This window comes from Amblyraja radiata, chromosome 17 (assembly GCF_010909765.2).
Source record: "Amblyraja radiata isolate CabotCenter1 chromosome 17, sAmbRad1.1.pri, whole genome shotgun sequence".
Lineage (NCBI taxonomy): Eukaryota > Metazoa > Chordata > Chondrichthyes > Rajiformes > Rajidae > Amblyraja > Amblyraja radiata.
Window position 1 is genome coordinate 3,364,932 of NC_045972.1, and position 15,552 is coordinate 3,380,483.

General features: G+C 42.4%; 1 protein-coding gene across 1 annotated transcript in view; it reads right to left on the reverse strand.

Moving 5' to 3' along the window:
• The window catches only part of zcchc14 (zinc finger CCHC-type containing 14), a 134,858-nt gene that overhangs the window by 25,709 nt on the left and 93,597 nt on the right, over positions 1-15,552 (reverse strand). Inside the window, exons 9-11 of the mRNA XM_033035633.1 lie at positions 13,394-13,485; positions 7,528-7,655; positions 251-394 (exon numbers count right to left, since the gene is read on the reverse strand). Coding sequence (XP_032891524.1) covers positions 251-394; positions 7,528-7,655; positions 13,394-13,485 — 364 coding nt within the window. The remainder of the gene's footprint in view (positions 1-250; positions 395-7,527; positions 7,656-13,393; positions 13,486-15,552) is intronic.

A 15,552-nucleotide genomic window follows, 5' to 3' on the forward strand; every position in this document is an offset into this window, starting at 1 on the left:
GACCTGGGTGGGTTTTCTCCAGGATCTCCGATTTCCTCCCACCCACACTCCAAAGATGTACAAGTGTGTAGGTTAATTGGCTTGTTAAAATTGTCCCGAGTGTATGTAGTGTTAGTGTGCGGGGATAGCTGGTTGGCACGGACTCGGTGGGCCGAAGGAACTGGTTCCGCGCTGTATCTCTAAAGTAAACTAAACATCAATAATGAATTGCTTCTTCTGTTATTCTTTGCAATGACTTTAATAAACTTACTTCTGTCATTTTCATCTGCACTATCTGAACTCTCCTCTCTTCCCTGGATTGCTATGGGACTTGATGGTGAACTTGAATATTCAGAGGAAGATCCGCTATCTTTTGTTGCTGTACGACGGTGCTGTTCTACCTCCACCCGGATTTCTGAGAGGAAACAGAAAATAAAAGTCACAAGTATGGTTTGGAGTATATTGACCACCGGGTGGAGCCCGTAATGGCCGCCTCGCCAACAGCCTGTCGTGTCCCTTCTCTGTTTTTATTATTTTAAATATGTCTTTAAAGTATGTTTCAATGTTTCTTGGTTAGTTTATGTGGGGGGAGGGGCAAAAAGGGGGAAACTTTTTTTCAGTCACTTACCTCGACGGGGTTACGATTTTCTCCGTTTCGCGTCTTGCGGCCTAACAACTTGGATTGGTGCGGCCATTCCTGGAGACCGGACCAGAGCTTCAAGCTGCTGGCGCGGTGCGAACTTACCATCGCAGAGCGGGCAATCCTTTGCCGAGTGTCGCCCGAATAAGTGCTCCGACCGCGGGGCCTGTGGACTTTAACACCGTGAAGCCCGCTGTCTCCGGTAAGAAGTGGCCGATTTGGGAGCTCCATGATGTTGCCGGGTTTCGTTAATATTTGCTTGTGTTGTGTTGTGTTGATGTTGCCGGGTTTCGTTAATCCCGACGAGAGGGCTTGAACATCGGACCGTCAGCAGTGGCGAACTGCGGAGTGTTCATGGCCCGACCACGGTGAACAAAGAGGAAGATGACTGAAATTTATTGCCTTCCATCACAGTGAGAAATGTTGATTCCACTGTGGTGGATGTTTATGTTCAATTTTATGTGTGTATTGTGTTCTTTTCACTTAATATGGCTGGAAGGTAACTCAAATTTCACTGTACCTTAGTTGGTTAAGTGACAATAAACGTGAACTTGAACTTGAAAAGAAGAATATGATATGTAGCACCTTTTAAAATGTGCTACTTTGAAATACTTAACTTTATTGGGCAACGTATTGGACCAGTAATTATGAGTAGACATCTTGTGATAGACATTCTGATTAGTTAAGGACAGTGATTAAATTTTTTTTTAAAAAGCTTTATATTTAATTTCAAATCTACTGTTTTCATAGAGTCAAAGAGTGATACCGTGTGGAAACTATTTGTTTGGGGGCGTTAACATCAATCATCTCGAAGCAGCAGTTTGACTGCTTGGCCGCGGGAGTATATTATTCTTCCGTAGGTGGGGAGGTTGCCACTTTTTTATTTTTTATTACCTTTTATGGTTCTAAATACTGAGTTTTGTGGAGGTGTACTGTGGAAGGCATGAAATAACTCATTGCTTGATGATATACTTCACAAGGTCGCTCATATTTCTCTTAGACAGGCTTTTCCTCGTAGGACAGATAAGATTGGTAATTAAAACGAATACGGGGACAGAATGAATTGGTACCGAATAGCAACATATTAGAACTGGGCTGATTAAAGCCATTGATATTCTGTATTATAAATGCTGGTTTTACATTTAGCAGATCACAAATGTATTTTTGCCCTGGATCATTCAGTGTTTTATAAACCAACAGTAATATTTTGAAATAAATTGTTTGACAGACTGAAGACCACAAACCGATCCACTATAAATTTAAAGAGGACTCGAACAACAGCTTGTGTGATCTAATGGTTGGCTTTGGTTTGATAGAGAGAGACTACGAGGATTGATTTGGATCAGTGGGAGAGTAAAATCTATACTAATACTCATGTGCTGTGGCAACCATCCCCATTCATGCAGCTCCAACCTACGGTAATATCAAGTAACACCTGCGTCCACTCCCCAGTCGTGGTCGGTACCAGGAGTAAGACTAAAAAGAGCCAACCTATACCACAAGTTCTAACCCCTGTAGAACACGCAAGATTCCTAGCTAACTTGGAGTTTCGGACCCATGACGTGGTGGTTAATTAACATGCTCAGAATGAAGCCAGAGGGAAAGCAATCCTTACTGCCCTTACTATCACCATACTAAAACCTATTGATCTGAGGTGCCTTTGGAATTGTGGAAGCAGAACTATGAGGTTGCCGTGCATATAACAAATAAAGTGAACCTCCCAACTAATGCAAAGAATTTGGGATTTGTGGTTGAGCAAGCGATCGGTCTGGCGAATCCAAAGACAAGCTTAGGTGACTTAGTACAAGTTTGTTCAAAAAGACCTTTGACTCTTTGAATTATTATTCTACTCATCAAGTCTGACGAACTTTAACAACCTCCTCAATCAACCTAATAGGGCACGTCCTGCCCCATACAAAGCCATGCTGACTATCCCTAGTTGGCAAGAGCAGTGGACGCATTGGTGATCATTTTCCAATGTTCAATAGATTCAGGATCAGTTCCTGTGGATTGGAGGATAGCTAATGTTATCCCACTTTTCAAGAAAGGAGAGAGAGAGAAAAGGGGGAATTACAGACCAGTTAGCCTGACTTCGGTGGTGGGAAAGATGCTGGAGTCAATTATTAAAGAGGTAATAATGGAGCATTTGGATACCAGTAAAAGGATTAGTCCAAGTCAACATGGATTTATGAAAGGGAAATCATGCTTGACTAATCTTCTGGAATTTTTTGAAGACGTGACAAGTAAAATGGATGAAGGGGAGCCAGTGGATGTAGTGTATCTAGACTTTCAGAAAGCCTTTGATAAGGTCCCGCGTGGGAGACTGGTGACTAAAATTAGAGCACATGGTATTGGGGGTAGGGTGTTGACATGGATAGAAAATTGGTTGGCAGACATGAAGCAAAGAGTAGGAGTGAATGGGTCTTTTTCAGAATGGCAGGCAGTGGCGAGTGGAGTGCCGCAAGACTTGGTGTTGGGGCCGCAACAGTTTACCATATTAATGATTTGGAAAAGGGAATTAGGAGCAACACTAGCAAGTTTGCGGATGACACAAAGCTGTGTGGCAGTGTGAACTATGAAGAGGATGTTAGGAGGTTGCAGGGTGGCCTGGACGGGCTGAGTGAGTGGGCAGATGCGTGGCAGATACAGAATAATATAGATAAATGTGAGGTTATCCACTTTTGCAGCAAAAACAAGGGGGCAGATAATTATCTCAATGGAGTTAGGTTAGGTAAGGGGGAGGTGCAGCGAGACCTTGGTGTCCTTGTACACCAGTCACTGAAAGTTGGCGTGCAGATACAGCAGGCAGTGAAGAAAGCTAATAGAATGTTGGCCTTCATAACAAGAGGATTTCAGTATAGGAGTAAAGAGGTTCTTACTCAGTTGTATAGGGCTCTGGTAAGACCACATCTGGAGTATTGTGTACAGTTTTGGTCTCCTAATTTGAGGAAGGACATCCTTGTGATTGAGGCAGTACAGTGTAGGTTACGAGATTGATCCCTGGGATGGCGGGACTGTCATATGAGGAAAGATTGAAAAGACTAGGCTTGTATTCACTGGAGTTTAGAAGGATGAGGGGGATCTTATAGAAACATATAAAATTATTAAAGGACTGGACAAGCTAGATGCAGGAAAAATGTTCCCAATGTTGGGCGAGTCCAGAACCAGGGGCCACAGTCTGAGAATAAAGGGGAGGCCATTTAAGACAGGTGAGAAAAACTTTTTCACCCAGATAGTTGTGAATTTGTGGAATTCCCTGCCACAGAGGGCAGTGGAGGCCAAATCACTGGATGGATTTAAGAGAGTTAGATAGAGCTCTAGTGGAATCAAGGGATATGGGGAGAAGGCAGGCACGGGTTATTGATTTGGGACGATCAGCCATGATCACAATGAATGGTGGTACTGGCTCGAAGGGCCGAATGGCCTTCTCCTGCACCTATTTTCTATGTTTCTATAAGAAACAAAGATGCTGGTCAAGGCCCTCGCAATCTTCTATCTGACCTCCCTCAATAACCTGGGATGGATCTCATCAGGCCATGGGGACTTATCCACCTCAATGTTCTTCATTAATAACCTCAATGTTCTACATAAATCATCTTAATTGTCAATTTAATTTGACTCTGGAAAAATAAATAATTCAAAGTACATTGGATATTAGCAGCTATATATCCACAGCAGCGGAACAAAGTTAAACAGTAGGGAATGTGGACCCACACAAGACAGGTTAGGTATAAGCCACCACATTACATTGCAACCACAGAAAAACATTTCATCACAGGTACAGTGCCCTCCATAATGTTTGGGACAAAGACCCATCATTTATTTATTTGCCTATGTACTCCACAATTGGAGATTTGTAATAGAAAAAAATCACATTAATTAAAGTGCACATTGTCAGATTTTAATAAAGGCCATTTTTATACATTTTGGTTTCACCATGTAGAAATTACAGCAGTGTTTATAGATAGCCCCCCCCATTTCAGGGCACCATAATGTTTGGGACACAGCAATGTCATGTAAATGAAAGTGGTCATGTTTAGTATTTTGTTGCATATCCTTTGCATGCAATGACTGCGTGAAGTCTGCGATTCATGGACATCACCAGTTGCTGGGTTCTCTGGTGATGCTCTGCCAGGCCTGTATTCCAGCCATCTTTAGCTTATGCTTTCAAGAAGGAACTGCAGATGCTGGAAGATCGAAGGTACACAAAATTGCTGGAGAAACTCAGCGGGTGCAGCAGCATTTATGGAGCGAAGGAAATAGGCGACGTTTCGGGCCGAAACCCTTCTTCAGACTGATGGGGGCTAGTCCCCTTCAGTTCTCTCTTCAGCATATAAAAGGCACGCTTAATTGGGTTCAGTTTGGGTGATTGACTTGGCCAGTCAAGAATTGACCATTTTTTAGCTTTGAAAAACTCCTTTGGTGCTTTAGCAATACGTTTGGGATCATTGTCTTGCTGTAGAATGAACCGCCGGCCAGAGTTTTGAGGCATTTTTTTTTAACTTGAGCAGATAGGATGTGTCTATATACTTCAAATTTCATTATGCTACTACCATCAGCAGTTGTATCATCAATAAAGAGATGTGAACCAGAACCTTCAGCAGCCATACATGTCCAAGCCATAACACCCCCACCACCGTGTTTCACAGATGAAGTGGTATGCTTTGGATCTTGTGCAGTTTCTCTCCTCCACACTTTGCTCTTGACATCACTCTGATATGTTAATATTCGTCTCATCTGTTCGCAAGACCTTTTTCCAGAACTGTGGTTGCCCTTTTAAGTACTTCTTGGCAAACTGTAACCTGGCCATCCTATTATTTGCGGCTAACCAGTGGTTTGCATCTTGCAGTGTAGCCTTTGTATTTCTGTTCATGAAGTCTACTGCGGACAGTGGTCATTGACAAATACACACCTGACCCCTGAAGAGTGTTTCTGATCTGTCAGAAAGGTGTTTGGGGATTTTTCTTCATTATAGGGAGAATTCTTCTGTCATCAGCTGTGGAGATCTTCCTTGCCTGCCAGTCCCTTTGAGATGAGTAAGGTCACCAGTGCTCTCTTTCTTCTTAATGATGTTCCAAACAGTTGATTTTGGTAAGTCTAAGGGTTGGCTGATGTCTCTAACAGTTTTAAATGTATAAAAATGGCCTTTAATAAAATCTGACAATGTTCACTGCAACCACATATGACTTCATCTATTACAAACTCAAATTGTGGAGCACAGAGGCAAATGAATAAATGATAGGTCTTTGTCCCAAACATTATGGAGGGCACTGTACCTCCTCCTTAAAACATGATGAGCTAACAATATAGAACAGGGCAGCACAGTAGCGCAGCACCAGAGAGCCGGGTTCGATCTTGACTACAGGTGTTGTCTGAACGGAGTTTGTATGTTCTCCCTGTGACTGTGAGGGTTTTTTCTGAGTGCTCTGGTTTCCTCCCACATTCCAATGATGCAGGTTCGTAGGTTAATTGGCTTCTGTAAGTTGCCCCTGGTGTATACGGTGTGAAAGTGGGATAACATAGAACTAGTGTATGGGAGCTTGTTGGTTGATAGGGACTCGGTCGGCCGAAGGAGGTGTTTTCATGCTGTACGGTATCTCTAAACTAAACCAAACTCAACTAAACATGAAGATAGACACAAAAAGCTGGTGTAACTGGTATTAAAAAACCCCCCAAATAGAAGCAGAGTTCATATATAATTGATAAATGAGGATTCCTATTACTCTATTATTCGGTAGGGGGCGCTGCACTGGCAGCGCCTGTCGGCAGCGTGTCCGTCTTTTTTCAACTTTTTTTATTTTTTTAGTATGTTTAAAAGTGTGTTTTTAATGTTTCTTTGTGTGTTATGTGTGGGGGGTGGTGTGGGGAGGGTAAGGGGCAAACCGTTTCGGCCGCCTCTTCCATGGAGAGGCGACTTTTTCAGGCCGCCTCCCCCGTGGCCTAACAGCATGGATCGGCGCCGACTTTCCCGGAGACGCGCCCGGAGCTTCAGCGGCGGGCACAGCGTGGACTCTCGGCGCGGAGCGGGTGAGACCTCGCTGGAGGGGAGCGCTCCGTTACGCTGGCCCGCGGCAGCCGGCAGCCTGAAGCCGCGGTCTGCAGAACTCCAGCTGGTGCGGCGTCTACAGCCCGGGATCTCACGTTGGGGACCTGGGTGGAAGAAGCTTCCACCGCCGGCCCGCGGCCGTCTTCTACCGCGGGCGCGGCATGGACTTACAATCTCCCCTGGAGGGGAGCTTCGACCGCCGGCCCTGCAGACTGCGGTGCTTCCGGCTGCGGCACGGCAGGTACTTTAAAACTTTGACCGCCGGCCTGCGGCCTACACCAGCCTGAAGCCGCGGTCTCTGGTTGGGAAGAGCCGATCCTGGACTCACCTTGACTTTGACTTTGTCCCTTACCATCTGGACGCCCGCAGCAACGGCTGTGGAGGGTGGTGGTCCCGACCACGGGGGAAAATGGAGGAGGACTGGCCAAGCTCTGTGCCTTCCACCACAGTGATGAATGCTGTGGTGGATGTTTGTGTAACATTTTAATGTGGTTGTGTTCTTTATTATTGTACTGCTGCTGGCAACCCAAATACCACCGACCTTGGTTGTGTGGCAATAAATTTATTTCTATTCTTCTATTCTTTCTGATAGCTGGAATCCCATCTATTAACAATATGTAATTGATATACAAAGTGTGTTTTGATTATGATATGTACATGCTTCTAGTAAAAATATTATTTTAAAAAAAAGCTGGTGTAACTCAGCGGGACATGCAGCACCTTTGGAGAGGAGTGATGTTTCGGGTCGAGACCCTTCTTCAGACTAAACATCCTGGTATACCGGCAAAGGTTCTGATTTCATTAATTAAATTCAGATTTTGAAATATTTCATTAAATGCATAAATACTTGATTGGTAATTACCTGCAGCAGGGTTGCAACGAATGGAATGAATAGGACCAAAATGACTTGTTGGTGTCACCCTTGCAATTCCAGCACTAGGAACTGGTGACTGACCCACGCTGTTAATATTTCTTCTCTCAGATTTCTCTCTGTGAATCACAATAAATTTAATTTTGGAATAATGACCAGAAAGTTCAAAAATTCTAAGTTTCAGATTAGACAATGACAGATTGGACAACTGCATTTCTCAAATTTGTATATCTTTTGCTGTTGCTCTTATATCATTGTTCTGTGGAAGAGCTGGACATTTGGGTATGTTCTTTTGGTTTGTTTAGTGCACTACTACAAAGAAGTGGCGTTCAAGATGGCTGCAGCAGCAGAGGGAGGGGTGGATCAGTGTCGGTGAGCGGGCTTTCAGGTTTTCTACCGTGCCCTCAGAGGGACAGCTGGGATTCAAGGTTGGCTGTGGGTGACGCCCCGGCACACGTGGGTTGAGCAATGGTTGCGGGAGGTGCGTTTGTGGGTCGAGGTGTCCGTGGTTGTGTCGCTGGAGGCTCTGCAGCTGCTGGGGAATTGGTTGGATCAGGCTCTGAAGGAGTTCCCACAAAGGCCAAGTCAGCAGATTGGATGCGGCCTGCACAGAAGGGTGGGGGCAGCAGTAGAGGACATTGACAGCATTGCTAGGCCAGGCCATACCCTACAACACTGACCCAGTGCCGCACCAAGACCATGGGCCTTTAAGGCCAAGATAGGACACTATTTTAAGAACTCTCAAACTTGAAGTGCACAAGAAAGCAATGGAAAGGTGGTGACCCTTTGTGCACTGCCTCTGTGGAAACTACTATTCTTGCACCACAATCATTGCACTTTTGCATTTATTTAAGATTGTGCTTATGTACAGTATGACTTTACTGGAATATATGCTAAAGGAAGAATTTAATTAGATGTATGACAATAAAGTACCATTGAACCATTGAAATGCCCAAAACGGAACAGAGACACAAGAGACTGCAGATGCTGGAATCTTGAGCAAAATCAAAATACGGAGGAACTCAGTGGCCAGGCTGCATTTTGAAGGGAATGGAGTGACGTTTCAGGTTTGGGACCCTTCTTCAGATAATCAAAGCAATCTCGCCTTGTTTTTTTTTTTGTTCGAAGTAGAATGCATGCACTATGAAATAAGTGAGATACTGGTGGGCCTATATTTGTAAAGTCCACTCTCTTCACATTGTAGACGTCATTGAGACAGAACTCACAAGATGATGGGAAATGCAAACCTATCCTTATAGAGCAACATTTTTTTAAAATTATTCAATGACCTGGTTTTCTCCAGGTGCTCTGGTCTCCTCCCACACTCCAAAGATGTACAGGTGTTTAGGTTAATTGGCTTCTGTAAATTGTAACTTATCCCTAGTGTGTAGGATTGCGCTAGTGCATGGGGTGATCACAAGTCGGCGCAGACTCGGTGGGCCGCATGGCCTGTTTCCACGCTGTATCTCTTAAGGACGGTATAGTGGCGCAGTGGAAGAGACCCGGGTTCAATCCTGACCACGGGCACTGTCTGTACAGAATTTGTACGTTCTCCCTGTGACCGTGTGGGTTTTCTCTGGGTTCTCCGGTTTCCTCCCACATTCCAAAGACATACAGATTTGTAGGTTAATTGACTTCAATAAAATCATAAATTGTCCCTATTGTGCAGGATAGTGCTAATGTGTACAGGGTAATCGCTGGTCAGCATGGACTTGGTGAGCCAAAAGTTTTGTTTCTGCTCTGTATGTCTAATATATAAAGTCTAAAGACATTAAGATTCATTTTCTATGCACTGTGGAAATATGGACAACAAAAATATGGTGAGCAAATTTCAAAGTATTTGGATTGGATGCAAATATATAAAAATTAATTTGGAATTGGAATTCAGTTAGCCCACTTCTGGTTTTACTGAAATATAGAAAAAGGAGAAAGAAGAGATTTAAGATCAATAACCAAATCTATTGTAAACCGCTGATTATATTCAATAAAATTACATGACTCTGAATTTTGAATATACCCTCATCAATCTAGTTCCTCAGGACCTCAGGAACATTGTCAACTAAACGGAGGGGGGGGGGGGAGGGAGAGCAAGAGCAGAACTACAGGACACAGAGGAGACGTGGGTTTCGGATCCATCCACAACAGCAGGGGGGAAACCAAAGATTCATCTTGAGAGTAGATGTGGCAGAGATGGATAAATTGAGAAGGGTGGAAGATGTAGCCCAGATAACTGTGGGAGTCACTGTGTTTGTTGTAGATGTAAGTACATAGTCTGCCTTGTGTGATGGAGACAGAGTTCTAGAAATGGCAGAGAGGTGTTAGAGACAGTCCGTGAATTGAAGGGCAGGGTGTAAGTTAGTGCTAAGGTTGATGAAATCATCAAGTTCTGTACGAGTGGAGGAAGCAGCACCAATGTAGTCGCGATGTAGCAGAGAAAGAGTTGGGGGATGGTGCCAGCCAATTATTGAAACAAGGACTGTTCGAAGTAACCATCAAAAGGCAGGCATAGGTGAGGAGGAAGTAATGGGCTGATGTCATTTTGGGCTGGGTTCCTTCTTCAGACGAATGAAGTGGGGGGGGGGGGGGGAAGAGAAAGCTGCAAATGGAAGGTGAGGGTGGGGAAAATCCTGGCAAATGAGGGGTCCTAATCCAAAATACTGGCTGCCTGGCCTGCTGGGTACTTCCAGTACTCTGTATTTTGTTTGAGCTTCCAGCAGTTACCTTGTGTCTCTAACCTATGACAATCTTTTGCGACTTCTGTATGACTGGTCACTGTTATACAAGTTTCTGGTGAAATGGTAATCTTGAAGCAGTAGCTCCTGTTTTCCAGGCTATTGTGCATTGAGAATAATGGTACTGTACTAGAGCTAATATGCATTGAAATTAATGGTGCTTGGATTCTTTTAAATTCTTGTTCTCTCCTCCAAGCACAGTGTGAACAATTACAGCAATACAATAGCAAGACAGCATGGAAATAACTGCCAACCTGACAAATAAAAAGACCTAAACAAAAAAAATGTAGGTTAGTTTTATATTGAATATCTCTCATTTTACTATATGCAAAATGTTCAACATAAATATTAAATGAAACTAAAATATCAAACTTTCTCACAGTCACAAACATTTCTTTAAAATCTGTAAAACACCATTAATTATTAATTTTGTGAGGCAGCATCTATGGAGGGAAGGAATAGGCGACGTTTCGGGTTGAGACCCTTCTTCAGACGTTTCTCCAGCTTTTTTGTCTACCTTTGATTTTTCCAGCATCTGCAGTTCTTTCCTAAACATTAATAATTAATTATTACTTTTAAGACCTAACTGTAATGAAATTCCAGACATGCAACCTATCATTGATCATAAAGAGAGAGTAATGCTTTTATACAACTGTACAACTCCTCCCCCTTCCCCAATCTTTGCACATTCCCAATCCTTTCCTCGAGTCACTTTAATTTCATGTTTCATGTGTCTTGTGTTTTATGACTGTTGGCAGATTAATTTCCCTCCTGGGATAAATAAACTTATATTGTATCGTATATCAAGTTAATAGGTCAAATTGGTTATTGGGCAAGTGGGCTGAGGAATGGTTAATGTAGTTTAATGTAGATAAGTGAGGTGTCGCATTTTGTAAATTCATACTTGGGAGGACCTTCACTGTGAATGGCAGAGCATGTTGGAGAGCAGAGCGATCTAGGTCAGGTTTAAGAAGGTGGTATCAGACAGGGCTGATGAGGAATATAAAGCGAGTAGGAAAGTACTCAAATGGGCGATTAGAAGGGTCAAAAGGGGCCATACTTTGCATCTGTGTTCACTGAGGAGGAGTTGTTGGCGGACAGCGAGATCAGTTTTGGCGGACAGCAAGATAAAATTATGCTAGGGCAGTTTGGGATCAAAAAGGAGATGGGTTTGAGGCTGTCGAAGAGCATTAAGATGGATAAGAACCCCCAGAACCTATCCCAGGCTATTGAGGAAGTAAGGGTGGGGATTGCAGGGACTTTGACAAAGATCTTTGATTCTTCACAGGCGAAGTTGCGGAGGACTGGAGTGGCCAATGTGTTCCTTTGTTTAATAAGATAGTGCGGTGGATGTCGTATACATGGATTTTAGTAAGCGTTTTGAAACTGTACATCATAGTTGGCTGATCCAAAAGTTTGAGATGTACGGGATTCACGATGACGTGGTCATATAGATTTAGAACTGGCTTAGAAGACAGAAGGTACACAAAAATGCTGGAGAAACTCAGTGGGTGCAGCAGCATCTACGGAGCGAAGGAAATAGGCAACGTTTCGGGCCAAAACCCTTCATCAGACTGAAGACAGAAGGTTGGATTGAAATAAGATATTCTGGCTGGAGGTCTTTGACCAGTTCCGCAGAGATCTGTGTTGGGACCTCTGATGTTCGTGATGTATATAAATGACCTAGATGTTAATGTAGATTGGTTGGTGAGTAAAGGGCCTGTCCCACTTGACAATTTTTTCGGCGACTACCGGTGTCATATCTGTGTCGCCAAAAGATTTTGAACATTTCAAAATCCAGCGGCGACAAAAAAATGTTCCGACACTTGAAAAAACATCGCGCTTCATACGTCATCACGCTGCGAATTTTTCGGTGACTTGATACGTCAGTCAATGATGCCGGCAGTCACCAAAAACAATCGGCAAGTGGGACAGGCCCTTAAGATAGCTGACACCCAAATTGGAGGAATTACAGACAGTGAGGAAGGCTGTCAGAAGAAACATGGGACGGATTCCACCTGAACCTTGCTGGGACCAGTTTCCTGGTGAACTGTGTAACGAGGGCTGTAGATTGTGCTTTAAACTAAATAGGTGGAGCATCAATAAATTGGAAATGTATAGATGAAATTAAAGGGGAGTGCAGGGGAAGTTAATGAAGTCTCCAGAAGAGTTAATAGGACAGAAAGTTTAAAAAGTCTAAGGTCAGGCAAAATGAACACCAATATGAGAAGAGGGATGGTGAATACTGAACTAAAGGTGTTATATTTGAATGGACGCAGTAAACGGAACAAGGTGGACATTGGACAGGTACATGGATAGAAAAGGTTTTGAAGGATATGGGCCAAATGTGGGCTGATGAAACTTGTGTAGATGGGGCATCTTACTCAGCATGGGCAAGTTGTGCCGAAGGGCCTCTTTTCATGCTGTTGGGCTCTTTAATTAACTTAATTTTAAGTTAAGACTTTAGATTTTCGATGAAGTTATAACATTTACACCAGAACAATTTATATTGTAACAGACCAACATCTTTGAATGTGGTTTCGATCTTATTCAAGAAGCGACAATTTTACAAACGACTGAGGGTTTTCTTTTTTAAACCCAATACACACCTTTTCTAAAGAATTTTTTGTTCAATCATGGTAAAGTAAAAGTAATTTTAGTTTACATTTGTAACAATTTTGCCTTTTTATTGAACTTAATATATTGTATTCATGTCATTCCCTTTCGAAGTTAATGAAGTCAAGTAACTTTCTTCCCAGCTGAGCACCATTTTCTGAAAATCATAGATATGACTGCATTCTGTCTTTTATTCTGCATCCTCTGTTGTGGAGATGGCTAGTCACACTATACATGTTTCCAGGAAAACAGCAGCAATTTTAAACTTACTTTGCATGGTCTCATACAGTCTAGTAAAATGGATTATAGAACTTCAATCAAGAACTCAAGAATGACAGTAAAAATTACACCAATATTTTGTGACATCCAAATCTACAAGTATTACATAGCACAATGAAGTGGGAATGATTTGTACACTGCCAAATTATTATTAGTAGATTAATGAATCATAAATCTTTTGAATAATGTCAATGGCAATACGCACTACTCATAATTAAAAATAAACCTACTTTTCAAGTTCTAACTGCATCTTCAATTTTTTCTTTGCTCCTAACGTGAGTGTTTCAAATTTGTTCAGATCATCTTCAGTAAGACTGAGAAACTATAATAAAAAAGTCATCCATTAACCTTGGCAGTTATGGTATAAAGGTAAATTATCACAATAAAATCACTCATTAAAATTTGCAAAACATCTGTTTAAGTTAACTCACGTTTATATACACCATAGATCAGTAATGTGCCTGAACAGAGACAGGCATTTGTAAACTCAACCCTTTTCAGTAGGGTCAGAAATTTGCACCACGTTTTCTGATAAAATCCCACTGAGAGCTCATTCAGAGGAGAGGGCAGAACTGTGTAGGGGACACATCTCCTTCAGTCCAAATGTACTGATTCCCTTTATTTTGAGCCTGGGTGCTGAAATGATCATAGTGTGGTCTGCATGACAACAGATCAGTGCACCATTGTCTACCTGAGAGGTCAGCTGGCATTGCTTCTCTCTTCTGCTTCATGGACATCAGGGCCATCTACAGTATGTCCTACAGTCAGGCTTCCTAGATTGTTCCTTCGATTGGCAGAAAGTGGCAATATGGAAATGGTGTATCAAGGGAGTATCCAACATGCAGATATTAGATTCGGAGGGATATGGAATAGCCAACCAGCAGGTAGGTTGTAGCCACAGGGACTGCACTGTCATGTGAGTGGAACTAGAATGCTTAGTTAAAACCAAATCTAAATTGTTTCCATTAATATTTTGCACAATTTGAAATTGCAATTTTAAGCTTCTCCAAGCTTCTTTAAGCTGCAATTAAGAAATAATGTTCACCATTTCTTATGATCCATATGATTTTCTGGGTGGAAATTTAGTGGTCTTACAGCAGGTGGCACCAGTGTATAACTGCTCATCCCTCGCTTAGAAAATCTATAAATGTCCAAATGCCACAAGGTGGATTGCTTGTAGCCCTTGAAAGATATGTTTCAAATAATGAATGCCTTGCCGTTCTGCACACATAATTGTGAAATAATTAAGACTGCTCCGGGAGCTTTGGTTTCCTCCCACATCTGAGATATGCAGATTTAGAGGTTAATTGGCCTCTGTAAATCACCTCTAGTGTGTACGGACTGGATGCAGAAGTGGGATAATATAGAGCCTGTGTGAACTGGTGATGGATGGTCACCGTGGAATTGGTGGGCCAAAGGGCATGTTTCCATGCTGCATTTTTCAATCAATTTCAATCAAAAGTATATTAAGGGGAAATAAATACTTGGGGAGAGAACAGTGCCTCTCGAAGAACAAACATAGATGCCCACATTGGAGCCACAGAAGATGTATAAGGTCCTCAATGAAGATATCTCCTCTACATTTAGTCGCAGAGAAAGACATGAAGACTAGTGAAATTGGGAAAATTAAGAAGGAAGTCTTGGGGATAGTCCTCCTTACAGTAGAGGAGATGCTTAAAACATATGAAGGCAGAGAAGTGTCTAGGGCCTGATCAGGTATCCAAGAACACAATAGGAAATTAGAAATGGCAAAAACCCTGGTTGAAATATATGCATCATTGCCAGCCAGGTGACGTCCCGGAAGATTGGTGGGTGACTAATGATGAATCTTTATTTAAGAAAGAGTGTAGCGTAAAATCTGGGAACAAAAAGTCAGTAATCCTGACATTTGCGGTAGTGGATTCTGAGGGATAAAATATACATAGATTTGGAAAGATGGAGGTTGATCAGGGATAGTCATCAATGCTTTATATGTAGGTGGCAGATATCACAAAAATGATTTAGTCTTTTGAAGATGAGGGCAGACAGGTGGATGAAGTCTATTGAACATCAACAAAACCCTTGATAAGATTCCACGTGGCAAGTTATTCTGAAAGGTTAGATTGCATGGGATCCAGAAAGATCTTACTAATTGGAAAGATAATTGGCTTGATGGTACGAGGCAAGGCATGAGGGTGGAAGGTTGTTTTTTTGGAGTGGAGGTTTGTGATGATCGGTACAACTTAGGGCCCATTGATGTTTGTCATATATATCAATGATTTGGATAAGAATGTAGAAGCCATGGTTAGTAAAATTGTAGATAACACTAAAGTAGGTAGTTTGGTAGATAGTGAAGGAGGCTATCAAGAGTACAGCTAAGTAAGTGGGGTGAAGAATGGGACTTTTAATT